This window comes from Colossoma macropomum, unplaced genomic scaffold (assembly GCF_904425465.1).
Source record: "Colossoma macropomum unplaced genomic scaffold, Colossoma_macropomum, whole genome shotgun sequence".
Taxonomy (NCBI): domain Eukaryota; kingdom Metazoa; phylum Chordata; class Actinopteri; order Characiformes; family Serrasalmidae; genus Colossoma; species Colossoma macropomum.
In genome coordinates, this window is record NW_023494807.1 from 22858409 (window position 1) to 22877363 (window position 18955).

Consider the following 18955-nt stretch of genomic DNA (forward strand, 5'->3'; position numbering starts at 1 on the left):
CACATGTATACATTTATAATAGAATCCAGTGGACAGTTGTTTCAGCACCTTTCAAGTCAACAGGCTAATAAGTCAAAATGATGGTCTGTGGTAATCGGCTGCACACTACAGATGTGGCAGATAAAGATTGAGCCGAAAAACGCTGGAGTTTTCCAAATTCTCTCTTACAAAAAACATGAACTGTCAATGAAAGAACACACATCAATGTCTCCATCCTCCACAGACTTTATTGGTGCAAGTATTCACTGACAACGTTCTGTTGGCTCATAAAAGCTTGTAAAAGCAGGTCCAGTCTAAACTATTTTAGGTAAACACTGAAATGGCTCTTCACAGAGGGCCACTATTGCTATTACTCTAACTTCAACACCTAGACAGTGGATCTAAGTCTTTAATCTGGCAGAAAAGGCACTGGAAAGCAGTGATTTATGCTCATCGAAGGGGTAGCAGCTGTTTCTGTGGGTCTATAGGGAGCGTGAGTAATGCTGTTTGTGTTGTGTGTTGCTGGGCGAGTCTGACCGAGGTGTGAGGTCCAGCGGGGCCAGTTGCTGGTCACTCCAGATCTTCATGGTTCTGGGTAGACTCATTAATCACCTGTAAAATCCAAGTAGAGCAAAACAAAGGACTATGAGGCCAAGAGAGGAGGCTAACAACTTAACCATTTAATGCTGGTGCAAAAAAAGATTTTTATTTTGTGTTACAAACTACCAATTTGAACAAGCAAACACATGAATGGGAATAAACACACTAGTTATTACATAGAGGTGTGTATTCTGAATGTGTGCATGCTGTGAAAAAGATTTGTAGTGGCAGACTTAAAATTGTAAGTTCAATAAACATCAGATAATAAGTTTACATTAAAGAATGTAAGACAGGTTGTTGTTGTGTTAACTTACTATTTGATGTTCAGTTAACTTAAAATTTTCAGTCAGGCAAAAATAAATTTAAGTTAAATTACAAAACATGGATATTTAAGTTTTTCTCAGTAAGTATTTTATGTGTTAAGCAGGTTGTGTTGGACTAACTAAAATTAACTTTTTAAAAATATGTTTTCAAATTCTTTGTTTAGGTAACAAAAAATGATAGGTCAACAAATTTAAAATGGATTTTTTACAGTGTAACAGAGCCGATATTGTAACTTCGGATACCGATCAGATATTCTTCTTTACAACCTACTAGCTTCAAAATGATTTTGTATTGAAGCGCTTCACTTCAGATGATAATCTAAAAGGAGGCTGTAATGCTGAAAGTGTTCAAACACTCTACTACAGGAAGAAATACATAATGTTTCAAATACATAAAGGATTATCGGGCTGATTTAGAGTATGATTCATTCCTCCCCACAATTACAGAAGGTGTCCCAAGTCTTAAACGATTGTCTTCCCAGATAATTCTATGGTGTGAGGAATATGTAATCCAAACTTTATCCCTCTGATTTACTCACAGTCCAGTCATGACCAGCCTGATTCGAATCATTAATGATAAACGTGTTCAACATTTATGACTCAGTATCCTGTAGTGTGGAGGGAACGGCGATTCTCTCATATACGCTGTGCTGACGTCACATTTGAAAGACAGTTAACTGGTGAGAGCAGAGCTGGACGAAAAGCCCAGTTCAATGGGAGAATAAAACTCATGTTATCCCAATGTACATTGTAAAAATAAATAAATTAAATTAATTATACTTTCTTTCCCTTTTGATAAATTCACACATAACTCGCAAAGTAATTTATGCCATGCTGTTATCTGCTATGTTTGTTTTGATTTAGCGTGATGTTTGTTCACAAAAAGTTCTGTGAGATCTCAGGTTCTGAGAGACAACACTGTTGATCGGGCTGCTGAATAGTGAGGACACCCACACATTACGCCTACAGGAGCTTTTATGACATCCCATTCTAAATCCATAGGCATTAATATGGAGTTGGTCCCCCCTTTGCAGCTTTAACAGCTTCTACTCTTCTGGGTAGCTTTCTGCAAGATTTTGGAGTGCTCATCCAGAAGAGCGTTTGTGAGGTTAGACACTGATGTTGGACGAGAGGGCCAGGCTGGCAATCTCGATTTTAGTTAATCCCAAAGGTGTTCGATGAAGTTGAGGTCAGGGCTCGGTGTGGTCCACACCAAACTCACCCAACCATGCCTCTATGGACCTTGCTTTGTGCACTGGGGCCCAGTCATGCTGGAACAGAAAAGGTTCTTCCTCAAACTGTTCCCACAAAGTTGGAAGCATACAGTTGTCCAAAATGTCTTGGTCTGCTGAAGCATTAAGATTTCCCTTTCACTTGAACTAAGGGGCCTATAGGCCAACCCCTGAAACACAACCCCATAGCATTATCCCACCTCCACCAAACTTTACAGTTAGCATAGTGCAGTCAGGCAGGTAATGTTCTCCTGGCATTTGCCAAACCCAGACTCATCCATCAGACTGCCAGATAGAGAAGCTTGATTCATCACTTCACAGAATACATTTCCGCTGCTAGTCCAGTGGCGGTGTGCTTTACACCACTACCCCCGACGCTTGGCATTGTGCATTTTGATCTTAGGCTTATGTGTAGCTGTTTGGCCATTGAAACGCATTTTATGAAACCCCTAATGTGCAGTTCTTTAGCTAATGTTGCTTTCAGAGGCAATTTGAAACTCTTAAGAGATTGATTCCACAGGGGATAGGCACTGTGCACTTCAGCACTTGTCAGCACGCTCTGTGAGTTTGTGTGGTTTTCTTGCTTTGTGGCTGAGCTGTTGTTGCTCCCAGGTGCTTCAATTTCACAATTATAGAATTTACAGTTTACAGGGGCAGATCTAGCAGGATGGAAATTTCACAATCTGACTTGTGGCAGAGGTGGCATCCCTGTCATCCTCGGCAGCCATATTTAAAGTCACTAAGCTCATCAGTTTGACTCATTCTACTGCCAGTGTTTGTCTATTGAGACTGCAAGGCTATGTGCTTAATTGTATCCACCTGTTAGCAATGGGTGTGGCTGAAACACTTGAACTCAATGATTAGGAGGGGTGTCCCATTACTTTTGTCCATACAGTGTATGTGGTGTTTGATGACTGAAGGACTACTAAGGATAAAAAAATCAGTGTAATCTGTCATTATGTGTGAGATCTCCCATGTTTTTAACATTGGTTAGGATTTTAAAAACCCTGTAGTGTGGGCCGAGCATTACTCACCACCCACTTGTTGTTTTCCATCTAAAAGAAATGAGGTGAAAAAAGACTAGGCTAGTAACACTGGCTGAGGTAACAGGCCATTAACAGACCATTAGTGTTAGTCTGCACTTTAGATTGACTGCCTTTTTCCATGCAAATTTCAAGCCATGCCACCTACTTTTTTTGTTTTGATCTTGTTCTGAACGTGGTGGTGCTTAGAGAAATAGCAGTGCTGGGAGTCGGCAAGCTGGCGTGCAGTGTTTTTTAGATTTCAAAGGGTTTAAAGTTATTACATTTTGTTTGCAAATGTATCGATGTATTGTTACAGTATGATATATGTCTGGCCTTGTTTAAATACTTCATCATCATGTCCTTTGAGTTCATTGAATTTTTTTTATTTTAAATGCTTCAAATAGATGTAATGGTTTGAAACCCACCTGGCCATCTCTGGTCTCAATGGTCTTGATGAGCACCTTCTTGGTTGTTGTGCTTTCAACCATAGGTCTGGACTCCAGCATGGTTTCTGTGAAAAAGAGATCCACAATAATAGTATACATACAAAAAAACACATGAGTCTTATATGCACAAGTTGTAAAACTAGATGCTCACCTCTCAAATTAAGGGTGGAAAAGTTTGGCAAAGGTGTTGAGATTCTAAAAGCAGGAGAGTATGTGGATTAAAAAAACACGACCACTAACGTCCAGTTCTAATATCAAAACAAGGGCAACAAAAAGGGTTCTTTGGAGCAATACCATAGAAAAGCCACTTGTGGTTCCCCAAAGAACTTTTTCGGTACATGTTCTTTTAAAGAATCATTTTTGTAAATGAGATGTGTGAAGGTGAATAACCTTTTTAAGGACCTCCCGCATAATATAGGCTCTATATCAGATTCTATATCAGATAAAGTTGTGTCATAGAAAAGTATGCCCGAAGCTAAGAGCCATTGAGGAGCCTTAATTTTTAAGAGGGTAGTAGCTTATAAATCATCCCAATACAAGACAGCTGATCTAGGATCAGACTCACGTAATAATATAATGCTATACAATTCAATATAAAAGGCCAAAACTGATCCTAAATCCGCAGTCTCACTAGGATTGCTGAGCCTTCGCCATAATTGTATGCTTGCATGAATTGATTTTTTTCATGTGTAAGATAGCATGAAGTTCTGCGAGTCAGAGGCTCATTTATGGAGTTTTTCCCGTACCTGCTCTCCTCCCCTTCCAGCAGCTTTCTGTAGGTGGCAATCTCAATGTCTAGGGCCATTTTGACGTTGAGCAGGTCCTGGTACTCCCGCAGGTGGCGGGCCATCTCATCCTTCATGTTGTGGATGTCTTCCTCCAGACGGCTGATGGTGTCCTGGTAACCTGAGGACTCCATGGCAAAGTTCTCCTCCGTCTCTCTCATCTGACGCTCCAGAGACTCATTCTACAAACAGAGAGAGAGCGAGGTAACAGAGTTATCTTAATATTGTTTGCAGCATTGATTACAAAACACAATTCTAAGATCCTGCACTGCATTATGTCGGATTCTCCCTGAGTGAACTCATTTGATTCAACCCATCAGAAAATTAGCAAGTCCAATCAAGCCTCAAGTTAAGTGGATTAGAGCAGGGAACGTACTTAGACTGAGTTGTATACAGTGTCTGTTTATGTCCAACAGCAAGAGGACAAAAAAATCTAGAAATTCTCATCGCTGTTACACTGTATGGCCAAATGTATGTGGACAACCCTCCTAATTATTGAGTTCAGGTGTTTCAGCTACACTTTTTGCTAACAGAAGACAGACATGCAATGTCCATAGACAAACAGTGGTAGTAGAAGGATGACTTTAAAACACTGTTATAGGATACTACCTTTGGCACAAGTCATTTTGTGAAATGTCTGCCTTGATAGATCTGCCCTGGTCAACTGTAACTGCTATTGTTGGGAAATGGAAACATCTAGGAGCAACACAGGATCAGCCATGAAGTGGTAGATGACACTAACTCACAGAGCTGCGCAGCCAAGTGCTGAAGCGCGTGTTGAGTAAAAATCACTATCTGCTAGTATGCATTGTGCCAACAGTAAAGTTTGGTGGAGGAGGGATAATAGTCTGGGGCTGTTTCAGGGTTCGGGTTAGGCCTCTTAGATTCAGTGAAGGGTAATATTAATGCTACAGACAATTATATGCTTATGTCTTTGTGGCAAAAGTTTGGAGAAGGCCCTTTCCTATTTCAGCATGACTGTGCCCCAGTGCACAAAGTAAGCTCCATAAAGACATGGTTTGACTAGTTTGGTGTGGAGGAACTCCAGTGGCCTGCACAGAGCCCTGACCTCAACCCCACTGAACACCTTTGACATGAATTGGAAAAATGATTGCTAGGTCTTCTCATCCAACATCATAATCTGACCTCACAAGTGCTCTTTTGACTGAATGGGCATAAATTCCCATAGACACACTGCAAAATCTTGTAGAAAGTCTTCCCAGAAGAACGGAGGCTGCTATAGCTGCAAAAGGGTTGGCAACTCCATATTAATGCCAATGGTTTTGGAATGGGATGTCCAACAAGCTCATTTTGGTGAAATTGTCTGGTGTCCACATACTTTTGGCCATATAGTGTAATTAGCATGTTCTGTTACAATCTTTACAAGCTATTTTTCGGAGCATTGAAATAAAAACAAAACCACTTCTATTTTAGAAAAGAAACTAGTGTGAATTAGAATTAGCATGAATATTAGCATGTCCTGAGAAATCTTAGCATGTTAATTTTAGGAGCACTCAGTGTTTTATGTTTTAACTTAAAAAGTAAGAATTCTTGTTGTCTTAAACTGCTGAGTTCACCGAACTTCAAATAATAAGTGAACAGAAGGTAAACACAGATTATTAACAGATTATGCCTGTTAAGTTTTATAAGTTCTATAAACCCAAAATATTAAGGCAACCAAACTACAAACTTCTTTTTAAAATAAAACACTGAATCAGTTTTTAAAGTGAGGCAGAATTGGGATTCCTCTTTGTTTACCAAGCCATGTGCAATACACTTACTGTCCCCTTGAGGGCGTCCACGTCACAGGTTAGAGCCTGCACCTGCCGGCGGTACTCATTGGCCTCCTGTTTGGCTGCTCGTAGAGCTTCATTATTCCTGTTGGCAGCTTCGGTCAAATCAGCAAACTGCAAATTCACACACAAATTGATGGTAAATAAATGTGTAGGACTCACAGACACACAAAGGCACAGACAGCCTGCTAAAGACACAGTGAATGCTCCATAATGGCAGATAATTTGGAGTTTTTTTTTCAAATACTATTGAAAAGGCTTTTATATATGTCGAATATGTCCAGTTTTGTACTGGTTTTCACTGTAGAAATTACAAAGAATTTTCCATAATAAAAGTACTGGTATTGGTATTGGTGTCAGGATATATGCCTGATATTATTGATATTACCCATGGCTACTTTGGCTTGTTCAAGATTGCTGTGAAAATGCGTAATTCCAAGGATGAAAAATCTAACCTAATTCTGATTGGTACAATGAAAAACTTGCATTAGATTCCTCCCACCCAACTCACATCTAATACAGGATACACAAAACTGTACTTCACTTAACAGTCAACAGCAAATTCAGCAAAAACAGCAAAGTTAAAATAAAAGAATTTGATGTAGTATGTAAAAACTAAGTTTTAAAACATATCATGTACTCCTGAGTCCCTACAGTCCATATACAGAGAAACTAAGCTGCAAAAAGGGCTGTAGCAATTTTGTGATGTCATGAAAATCAAAGCATTCACATATATCTGCCTATTCAGTCAACAGCAGTTTAGCTCCGCACATCCATGCTGAAGCTATAAAGAGCGTTTCAGTCTTGACTTCATTATGAATGAGACACAATGCAGGGCAGCTAATCAGAACAAATGTACATATATTACTCTTATAGCTAGAATATTTAAAACAGCCTTTTTAATTTTGAAGAATAAAAAGACATTGCAAAATGGTAAAACTGAAAAAAAACATTTAAATCCCATACAAAGGTCATAAGATCATGAGGTGTACTTCTGTTGAACCCCATGTGAGAGACAGGAGCAGATAGTCACGAGGAGTAATGAGATTAAAGAGTCAAGCTTAAGTGTGTTGTGTTTACACTGTGCTGTTGCTCATCACACCCACAAGCCCTTTCTGTTTTAACTACTCAGACAAGGTCTCTGACGTATGGTCATTGGTAGAGCTAATTAAGCAGGGTTTGAAATCAGCATTTTTCTGCAAAGTGGAACAAATGTAACTGGGGGAGAGAGAGAGAGAGAGAGAGAGAGGAGGCTGCCCAAAAGCTGATTTGCAAAGAAAAGCAACGATTTCCATTGTGATCGCACGATTAGTGCAGATAAAAACAATGAAAAACACGTGCCATGCGGTCAGCACCTTAGACTTGTACCACTCCTCGGACTCCTGGATGTTCTTAGTGGCCAGGTTCTCATACTGCAGCCGGACGTCCCTGAGAGCAGCGGTCAGGTCAGGCTTAGCCACGTCCAGATCCACCTGCACCTGCTGCTGCTGGATCTGAGCTTGCAGTTCTACCATTTCCTGAAGAGAAAGATGGAAGAGAGTGTGGAGTTGGCGTAGTATACTATAGTCAGCTTAATTATAATTATTATTATTTTTATTGGCACCCTAGGTAAAAATTGGAGAGCCTCAGCAAAGACCTTAAACCTCCCTGCATGTTAGTACATTTGGTTCAATAATATACAATTTGAAACCACAACAATCATCCCGGGACAGATGCGCCACATGCAATTTCTCAGACTATTGAAAAGGAAGGTAATAGAATAGGCAGCAGTCACTCGAAAAGAGTTGCAGGATGGCCTGAAAGCAGAAGGAGCAACAGTAACACAGGGAACAATAAGCAATGAACTAAACTGAATTCATCTCCATTTCTGCACCCCACACAAAACTCCTCTGCTAAAAAAGAAGCACAGAGATGCATGACTAAAATTTGCACGAGCATTTGGACAAATCAGAACTGCTTTGGAACAATGTACTTTGCACAGACTAAACAAAAACAGAACTCTTTGACAATAATGTGGCTCGTCATGTTTGGAAAAAAGGATTGCGTGTATGATCCAAGAACGCCACACCCACAGTGAAGTACAGAGGTGGGAGCATCACGATGTAGGACTGCTTTTCTACAAATGGTACTGATTGATTACACCATCATCAAAGGAAACATGAATGGAGCGATGTATCAGGAGATATTAGAGAAAATAAGGGGAAAAATGGACACTTCAACAAGAGAACACCCCCAAGCATACAGCCAAAATAGGCTGGTTTCTGAAAAAAGTGAACATGCTTGCATAGCTAGGCTATGCATAGCCTAGTCAACCTAGTCAACCAGATGCAAGACGTCTGATTCTGGATAGCCAGTTATCGTTCTCAGCTGATATTGCGAACCTAACTCGGTCATGCAGGTTTCTGCTGTACAACATCCAAAGGATCCGACCCTGAAGAAAATTTGAGAATAGTCAAATGAGATAACACAAAAGTTTGTTGATTTGTATGTATCAGACAATGGCTTTATAAAAAAAAGCTATATGCCAACGAATGCTCATGTACCACTGTTAGTGCAACAACTAAGAAGTTTAAAACAACTGGAGCTGTAGCGATAGCTAACACAAACTGTGCATCAACAGGTGGGCTACTGTCTGTAACGGTACACTAGCAAGGTGGAGCTACAAGGTAGGGGTTTCTAATGGAATGGCCAGTGGGAGTATGTTGTATATCAGCACAGTGTAGTACTTTTCCACAGTGAGATGTAGCGCATGGAGGGAACAGTGAACTGGGTACATAGTGAGTGAACATGATTTTGTGTAAGGCTACTTCATAGCACAGGTGTTAAGCGGCTGTGAGAGTGGAGAACCTACTGAGAGGGAAAAAGAGGGAAATAGGCCAAGGTGTGAAACTGTGTAACACTTCTGACCTCCTCATGAAGCTTCTTCAAGAAGGCAATCTCATCCTGCAGAGAGTCCACTTTCCGCTCCAGGTCCACCCGGGCAAGTGCTGCATTATCCACATCCTGTTGGAGCAATCACAGATAATGTCACTGTTGTAGGAAAACCAAAATGGTACATTTGTAGGAATAGAAAGGAAAAAAAATGGAAATTGCTCTGCTTTTTCAAAATTTCTACATAATTCATTCACTGAGATGTAAACAAAGGCATTCAAAGTGGTTTGATGTGAAACAATTTATTGCAGAGCAACTTACTGACTCAGTGGTGGTGATAGGAACCAGGGGTCATGATGGCTACAGTGCAAATACAGTCATTTTATTTACTATTCAAAACCACCAGTGAACCTATATGTGTCTTCTGAGGTTTTACATGAAATGTACTACATTAATGAAATATTATTTTTTTTATATGTTTTCTAAATGTAGGCCATTATACCTTATTCCCCACACTAACAGTGTCTGCTACTCAGTCTGGGTGGCTCCCACTTCTCTTCCTGCTGACTAAAGCACCATATCAAAGCCTAATATCACAATCAACCGGGGCTGAGCTCCTTTACAAAACACTGCCTCTGTTTTTCGAGTCCCCAGACATCCACAGCCTTGGCATCCAACAGCACCACAACAGTTTACTTTGTCAGGGCATGGGGGAAATCAGCAGTGAAGCAGCTTTACCCAGCTCTAATACCACAGACAAAGCCAGCCATTCAAGCCAGTGGCCCTGCAGCGGACAGCCTGCCATGCCCTGCCCTGAAGATATAGTCCTACTGGAGCCTGAGCTCTACTAGAGCTTTAACCAGGCCTGAATTTTTTTAACAGAACTGGAATGTAGCCTAAGAAGATTCTGGCTCACAGCATCAAACTTTAAATCCAAGCTATAGCCCAACATAATGCTATCCAAACCTGACTGTCACCCAGCAAAATTGTCTGAACCTGACTGTCGCCCAGCAAAATTGTCTGAACCTGACTGTAGCCCAGCAAAATTGTCTGAACCTGACTGTAGCCCAGCAAAATTGTCTGAACCTGACTGTAGCCCAGCAAAATTCTGTCTGAACTCCACTTTAGCACCACAAAATTCTATTTGAACCCAACTGTAGCCCAACAAAATTGTCTGAACTTATCTATAGCCCAACAAAATTGTCTGAACTTATCTATAGCCCAACAAAATTGTCTGAACCCGACTATAGCCCAAAAAAACTCTGTCTGAACTCCACTTTAGTGCCACAAAATTCTATCTGAACCCAACTGTAGCCCAACAAAATTGTCTGAACTTAAATATAGCTCAACAAAATTCTGTGAACCGAACTGTAGCCCAGCAAAATTGTCTGAACCTGACTGTAGCCCAGCAAAATTGTCTGAACCTGACTGTGGCCTAGCAAAATTAAGTCTGAACTCCACTTTAGCACCACAAAATTCTATCTGAACCCAACTGTAGCCCAACAAAATTGTCTGAACTTAACTGTAGCCCAACAGAATTCCGTCTGAACCCGACCATAGCCCAACAAAAATTCTTTCCCAACTTGACAAAATTCTGTCTGAACCTGACTGAAAGTTCTGTCCTAACTTGACTGCAACCTGACAAATTTCTGTCCCAAGCTGAAATTTGAAACTGACCCCAGCCTGATACTTGAAGCCCAAATGCTTGAGAGATAATATCTGAACATGATAAAACCTGATGTGAATAGTTGGGTCCTATCTTGTTCAGAAAAATATTTTAACCAGGTCTGTTGCCCAAAGATAAATCTGAGCACTAACACAGCATGACCCCAGCCTTGTATAACTGTGTTTGTTTTGCCATAGGATGCCATGATGATTTATAACAGCACAACTTTCTTGCACTAGCCTTTTATTAACATTTGTCTGCTGTCTGATATCCTGTCAGGTCTTTGTTCAATATTCCACTTACAGATGCAGAAATTACTGAAGATGTTATCTACTTATCTCATATGACATGAGGGGGGTGTGTGTTGGGTGCAGTTGGTTGCTGCGTTTGTTTTTATCCCAGAACAGGCCTACTTGCTTAATTTTTCCATTGGTCAGGTTATTTAGTGTAATGCTGCAGTTTTGCTACTTTCTTAAAATGAAAGGCACCTATATGGTCCCTGTACATATGGTTGTAGAAAAAATCTTTGCGATGCACCATCAATTCACTGTAATACTTATCATATTATCAGCTTTGAGAAGCAGCTGGTAGTTTTGAAGTTTTCTCCATAGAGAGTATCATTACCAACTGTTTGCATGTGATGTAATTTAGGCTTTTCAGCTGCTCATTTCCAGCACACACATACACACTATGGTTTGTATTTCTGTCTTTGTGGGGTATTTCTAATGCCTTCTGTATGAGCGTGTGTAAATCTTGTTGTGCTACAAGCTAGCAATGTGCATTCTGACTAATTTTGATATTCAAGTGTCCATAAGAGTTAATGAAGTGATATCCAACTGATCATGGGCAAGGAAAAAATGGCAAACAACAAAGTACCTTAGCTGAAATTAACACATGGCAGACTTACTCTTTTAGGTGACAGATCTGGTGTTAAGAGGCTAAAAACATAAGTAGTGCAAAAATGTAACAGCAAGCAGAAAAATGCATTTGAAACATGTTTTATTATTCGGTTATTATTTGGTTATTACTCGAATTTATTATTTGAAAATCGGTAGTTTTCGTGTTGGATGAGTAACTGAGGCTGCCTATTCGGACGTGAGCTACAACTGCAGCTAACTAGCACAACACTTGGAGACTCAACACTGATGAAAACTTGTCGTCTTACACAGGGGTAGGTAGTAACTAGTTACCTTGACTGGGGTACATGTACTTAAGTAAATATTGATAGATTTGCATTCTCTTGAGTGTTTTCAGATCATAATACTGTCTTGGCAAAATAGAATCAGAGGGGAACACTGCGCATGCAGGCAAATGCTCTTCTACTGAACAGCTGGCAAGGGAGAACCAATGCCCAGTGCTACTCAAGTGGCCAGGATAGCAGGCAGGTCACTTCTAACCATATGCTTTTCTCTTGATGGTAGGCATTCACACTGGCACTAAGTACCAAACAGTCCAGGACAGAATAACACAAATAACACTGCTGCACCGGTAACGTTCACAACAACATCAGAAAAATGTCTCTCTTCTTACCGGGAGTGTGGCACCTCCCAAGAGCCTTTGCATGGCCATTTTGCACTTAACATGGCCTCAGCAACCACATCTGCTTTTCACATATAAGCTGCTGTTTTTGAGGATTATCCTCCTGGGCACCAGACAAATGTCCCCACAATGTCACATTCTTGAACACATGATGTTTTCCATCATTATGTTTTCCATCATTATGGGGACATTACATCATTAGGGGGACTATACTCACATGATCACACTCAGTCTACACTAATTCTGAGTGTCCATTCACAAACTGTGCTGACTGCCCATCCACATCACTGCTCCTGTTTCCAAAACAGCTGAGCAGACTGCCAAGAGTGGAATCTCTGAAATCATCCACTAACGCTACAGCCAGAGTTCATCAACATCAATTCTAATGAGCTAAAGCAAAAGCCTCCACTTTTCAGGGTCATTACTACCCTTTGTTATAGTTTTAAAATGATTAATTTCATAGTTTATAACATGAATTACATTTAGATTCAGTTTACATTCTGTATCAACAAGTGTGAGCCTGCACCTCCAACTTTTCCGTTTATTTTAAACATAGAGCAGTGTAGAGGTTGGTTTTCTGCAGGCAAGAGTGACGCACAACAATAATGTTTCATTAAATTCAGTAATCTTTTTATTTTTATATTCAGAAAAATATCAATCTGCTCTCCGTCTGGGCCATTCCTGGTGTCTTTCTTGACTCAGAATCGACTAATAAAAGTGTTCTTGACTCAGACTCGATGTGTCCTGGTCTCGATTCAGGTTCGTCTCTAGAGGTTTTAACTACAATACACTGTTAGAAATAAAGATACTGTGCAGGTACATTTTTGTTTTCATCAAGGCACAAACAATGTAAATGTACCCTCAAAGGTACAGCAGTGGTTTTAAGGTCCAATTGTGCACCTTGAATAAGTTTTTCCCAAGTGAAAAGTACATATTTGTCCCTTTTCATAACCTAATGGTTTAAAACAGAACAATAAAATAAAAAGGCTGGGAGACGTGACGGGGAGTGTGGAGTCTATACAGCTAGAAAATTTAATGTCAATAGATTACAGTACAATTATGTTCCCTAGCTAAAAGTACTGAGATGTACCCTTGAGGGTACCACCCCAGTGACAAGACAGGTACTGCCCCAGTGAGAGTGTGTTAACTACCACATTTGACGAAGCTTGCTGTTTTGAATGGGGCACTTTGATGAGGCTTATGATCGGTTCAGTGTAGCAATATAAATTCTTAACACTTCAAAATATATCGGGTTTGCGCTCGATAGCAGCAGTTTTTTGAAAACGTCATTAATTTTTCCCATAGAGAGAAACTGCTTAGATCTGTAGTTCCTAATATGGGCAGGACGCTGACTACAGAATGACGACACACTGGCCTCAACTGGACACCATACCTGTCTGAAGCTCTGCATGCTGTTCTCAGCCTCTTCTCTTTGGAGAATCTCCTCCTGCAGCCTGGGAAGAATGAACGACAACATGGGTCACATCTTTTGATAACAGCCTTACAATAGGAATGTTTGCAAAGTGCAATAATAAACAAAGACTGAGGGAGATATTTATGTGAGTAACTATCTCAAATTAGAGAATAATTTACCTTCAGACTGTTCAAGGGCTGAAAATAGGTTTAGAGAGCCATTTGCATTTTGTTCATTTTACTCCTAAACCATAAAAACACTGGGGGAAAAGTGATACATTGAATTGACAAGATTCAAATTTTCCACATGAATAAAATATGATAGAATAACTCAATAATTGCCAAAAACAAGCAAACTGAAAGACAAAATAATGCTTTAATATTTTGTTAATGTAGAAATAATGTACACATTTGAATCATGTCAATTCAATACCTCACTTTTTTGAAACCAGCACTGCAACAGTTACAAGAACAATTTTCTAGTTATGATAATGAGAACATTTTACATCGATTCAAACCTCAAACACACATCAACTCATCTTCTGCCCTGTTCCACTTTCTACAGTTGTTTGCAAAAGTTTGGGCGCCCCTGGACAAATTATGTTTTGTTGATTTTCTAAGTGAAACTAAGTGAATGCATCCTCTACAGAGAACACAGTTCTACAAATTTCAATGAACAATTACAGCTATTTAGCATTTTTTGTCGAAAAAATACAATAAGACATAAAATGTGGCCTGTCCAAAAGTTATGGCACATTATTACAACAGATGGGAAGGACTTTGGTTGCACAGCAGATGAAACATCCTGTTTCTTAAGAAATGTTGTGCTGTGCGCAGCGGCTGACTAGAATCTTAGGAGTAATTTTCTTGTTTACATGCTATTATGTCTCAAATAAGTTGATGCTCGCAAGGTGCACTGCTGTAGCATCTAACATTATAGAGAGTTTACCTTCGTCTGCCTGTTTAAAATCTTTGAATTACAGATGGTAAAATATTATTAAAGTAGACATCCGGTTTGATGCAGTTTGATGGAGAATGTGAGGTATCTTCTGCCCTGTTCCTCTTTGTGCAGTCATATGCAAAAGTTTGGGCACCCTTGGTCAAATGATGCTTTGTTGATTTTCTAAGTGAAACTAAGTGAACGCATCCTCTACAGAGAACACACGTCTGCAGATTTCAATGCACAATTATAGCTAAATGTAACATTTTTTAGGAAAAAACACAATAAAACATACAATATGGCCTGTGCAAAAGTGACGGCACCTTATATATTTTATGTTTTATTTTTTTACAGTATGTTGAACCCAGCAAATGAACAGAAACTGTCACTAAAATCTGCAAAAGTAATCATATTTAGTTTTTTTCCTCTGAAGATGTGTTAACTTATTAACTTATTTTTACTTAGAAAATCAACAAAACGTCATCTCACCAGGGGTGTTCAAACTTTTGCATAACTATATTTTACACCATCGCTCTGTTTTTCTGCAGCGAACTATTTATTTGTTTATTTGTTTGTTTGTTTGTTTAACAGGTTTCTATAGTTTAACTCAACTTAACAAGTTCAGTACAACTCAAAGACATAATAATAATAATAATAATAATAACAATCTTCGCGCTCACTTCTCTCGGAGCCTCTCGATGTCCTGTATCAGATTGTCTCTGGCCACCTCGGCGCGCGCCTTCTCTCCGGTCAGCTCGTCCACCTGCCTGCGCAGCGCGCGCAGCTCCTCCTCGTAGATCTCTGCGGCGCGCGAGGCCCCATGTCCGCGGCGCAGCTGCTCGAGCTCTGCGGTCAGCGCGCGGTTCCGCTGCTCGGCCGTGCGCACCTTCTCGATGTAGCTCGCGAAGCGCTCGTTCAGTGACTGCAGCTGCGCGCGCTCGTTCGTGCGGTTCGTGCGGAACTCCGCGTTTACGGCGTCGCTCAGAGAGAAGTCCGGCGCCGGCGCGCACGCGGACAGAGACATGGCGGACGCGGCAGACGCGCGCGCCCTCGCGCTGGAGATCGCATGCAGCACCGGTGCGGAGGACGTGCGCGAGCGCAGCGAGGAGGAAAACACGCGGCTGCGCTCATCACCGAAGCGCTTCCGGTAGGAGGAGACGGTGGAGGAGAGCCGGGACATGCTGCTGCCTGTCTGACCCTCTGAGGCTCTAACGCTCAACTTCTGCCTCAGCTGGAGTCGCTTAGAGTCGAACTTCTGGAAGAAGCAGTGAAGGCGGCCAGCTTTCAGCTCCACACTGACCTCTCCGCTTCAGCCTGTATTTATAACCCCCTCCTGCTGCCCTCCCACTTACAGGAGCCTCCTACTGCCCCACTGAAGAGCTCCACACTCACACGGTTCGTTCGGACTTTTCAGAACAGACTCAAACGGACAGCTGACCTTTACAGACAAGTTTTCACACCGTTACAGTTTAAATTTGATGCTAGTGATCTAACTCATTCTTTGACGTTATTAATGGTTGTTGGTTTGCTTGTTTGTTTGTTTGCTTGCTTGACAAAGCAGCAGTAGCCCTGCTGGTGACATGCCGTATAAATAAAAATAATGCATAGCCACGACTTACTAAGACGTGGGAACGAGATAATCAAGTCGTGGCCACGAGATCATACCTTATTAAACTGTGGTCATGACTTAATAGTCTTATTCCCATGCATTAATAGGTGGTGGCCATGCATCATTTTAATTTATGCAGGGTGTCACCAGCAGGGCTCCGTACATCAGAGAGGTTTGGTGCTGTTGCTTTGTTGTAGTTGTTGTTGTTTTTGTTGTTGTTTATTTGTTTTACATTTTTACAAATTCGACTGACATTTTGAGGTCACCCTCACTGCAGTCTACACTGTTGGTTGGACCTTATTGATCTGATGTGCTTGCTCTTTGATGTTTGATGTTTGTTTGTTTGTTTGTTTATTTGACAAAACAACAGACAAGTTTTTGTTGGTGGGGTTTTTTTGTTTTACATTTTTTACAAATTTGACTCACATTTTGAGATCACCCTCACTGCCACCATCTACACTGTTTTTACACTGTTACAAAGTTCAATTTGACGCAAATTTGAGAACAGCCTCACTGCTGGTTGGACCTAACTGATCTAACTCATTGTTTGACATTATTTCTGGTTGTTTGTTGACTTGCCTGACGAAAGCAACAGTACGAAGCTCTGCGGGTGATATCCTGTGTAAATAAACATAAAGCTTAGCCATGCCATATTAACGCGTGGGAACGAGATCCTAATGCGTGACCATGACTTACTAAGGCATGGGAACAATATAATCAAGTTGTGGCCACAAGATCATGCCTTATTAAGCTGTGGTCAAGACTTAATCTCATTCACATACCTTACTAAGTTGTGGCCATGCATTAGTATCTCATCCCCATGCCTTACTAAGTCATGGCCACGACTTAATTATCTTGTTCCCATGCTTTACTAAGTCATGGCCACACGGCTTTTCCAACAGAGAAGTTTGGTATTGTTGTTTTGTTGTAGTTGTTTGTTTGTTTGTTTTACATTTTCACAAATTTGACTTACATTATGAGGTCACCCTCTCTGCAAAATAATAATATGCTTGTTTCATCTCTCATTGTTTGAGGTTATTTCGGGATGTTTGTTGGTTTGTTTGTTTGTTTGACAAAACACAAGCTTTTAGATATTTAAAAATGTAACGCACATATTTTGAGATTACTTTCACTTCATCATCTACACTGTTGATTGGACCTTATTGATCTAATGAGCTTGCTGTAGCATAACTCATTGTTTGATGTTGTTTAGAGTTGTTTGTTTGTTCCTTGACAAAACAACAGACGTGTTTTTACATTTTTACCATTTTAATACACATTTTGAGATCACCCACATAACACTGTTAGCTAGTCCTCAGTTACTTAATGTGCTTTTTGACTCATTATTTGAGATGGGTTGTTTGTTTGTTTGTTTTAATTTAAACACATACATGTTAAGATCACCCTCACTGCCACCGTCCACACTGTTGGATGGACTTAACTGGTCAAACGTGCTTGCTTCAGCATAACTCTCTGTTTGTTTGTGTTTTTGTTTTGTTTGTTTGATTGTTTGTGTATATGCTTGCATGTGTGCTTTCCTGTAATCTAAGAACAGCCTTGTTTTTTTTCTGTCTAATGATAAGACACTGAAGACCGTTACACACATATTTATTCTTCCATTGTGTCTCATCGTAGAGCATGTGACAGAGAGGATTTAGACATTTTTTCCATCATTATTGTAGCACACTGAAGAAATTTTTGCCCACAGGGCAGATTTTTAAGTTTTTGCACACAGGATGTGCTGTCAATGAACTTCTTTCAGCAAGCCACTCGTCACCACACTGCAGTCCAGTACTTATGGCTTTACTTTTAACAACACAAACTTATGTGTTGTGTTTTTGTTTTGTTTAGGCAACCTGTCCAGGATAGGCTCCAGCACCCCCTGCAACCCAGGAGGATAAGCAGCTTAGATGACGAGTGAGTGGGTGTTGAGTTAACGTATAATGTTGAATGATATTTTAAGTCTTGAAAATACTTTTCTGGTAATGAATTTACAGTGTTGAGTTCACTCTTACAGTGCTGAATTAACTTACAGTAAACTTACAGTGTTGAGTTCACTCTTACATTGTTGAATTAACTTACAGTAAATTTACAGTGTTGAGTTCACTCTTACAGTGTTGAGTTCACTCTTACAGTGTTGAATGAACATGTACAGTGTTGAATTAACAAGGACAATGGTAAATTACTCTCTTGAATAAACACAAGAATGAGTGAATTTGAACAGTTTTGAATTAACTCTTATAGTGTTGGATTAAGTTTTATGAAAGTTCATCAAACATTAGAAGTTGAAAGAACTCTTACAGGGGTGTTAAATTAACTTTTAAAGTTTTAAATTAACTTATAGTGAACTTACAGTGCTGAGTTAACTCTTTCAGTGCTGAATTAACACTTAGTGAACCTACAGTGTTGAGTTAACTTTTAGTGTTGAATTAACTCTTATGGTGAACTTAGTGTTAACTCCTACAGTTCTGAATTAACTTAGTGTTGAATTAACATACTGTGAACTTACAGTGTTGAGTTAACTCTTAATGATACATTAGTTTGCAGTCAACTTACAGTGTTGAGTTAACTCTTACAGTGCTGAACTAACTTGCAGTGAACTTACAGTGTTGAGGTAACTTTCAGTGTTGAATTAACCCTTCAATGTTAATTTAACTTTTATAGTGCAGAATTAACTTCTTTTTAAACTTTTTTTCTCAAGTGGTCAGTCTACATGTTGTAGATTGCTAAAAAA

At 40.0% G+C, this 18955-nt stretch overlaps 1 protein-coding gene across 1 annotated transcript; it reads right to left on the reverse strand.

Moving 5' to 3' along the window:
- Positions 1-209: 209 nt before the first annotated feature.
- Positions 210-15900, reverse strand: viml (vimentin like). The gene is made up of 9 exons (XM_036556099.1): positions 15293-15900; positions 13653-13713; positions 9091-9186; positions 7539-7700; positions 6172-6297; positions 4352-4572; positions 3757-3800; positions 3585-3670; positions 210-591 (listed from the first exon to the last, which is right to left on the reverse strand). Exons 1-9 carry the CDS (start codon positions 15790-15792, stop codon positions 550-552), a joined length of 1338 nt encoding a protein of 445 aa, XP_036411992.1. The 5' UTR covers positions 15793-15900; the 3' UTR covers positions 210-549.
- Positions 15901-18955: the final 3055 nt, after the last annotated feature.

What these genes read in the sequence shown, in the direction of transcription:
- viml (XM_036556099.1), bottom strand. Translation starts at nt 15,792, where the DNA reads ATGTCCCGGCTCTCCTCCACCGTCTCCTCCTACCGGAAGCGCTTCGGT. An exon ending in ATCGAGAGGCTCCGAGAGAA is followed by an intron (nt 13,714 to 15,292) that starts GTGAGCGCGAAG and finishes CATTCTTCCCAG; the next exon opens with GCTGCAGGAGGAGATTCTCC. An exon ending in TTGAGACCAGAGATGGCCAG is followed by an intron (nt 592 to 3,584) that starts GTGGGTTTCAAA and finishes TGGATTTTACAG; the next exon opens with GTGATTAATGAGTCTACCCA.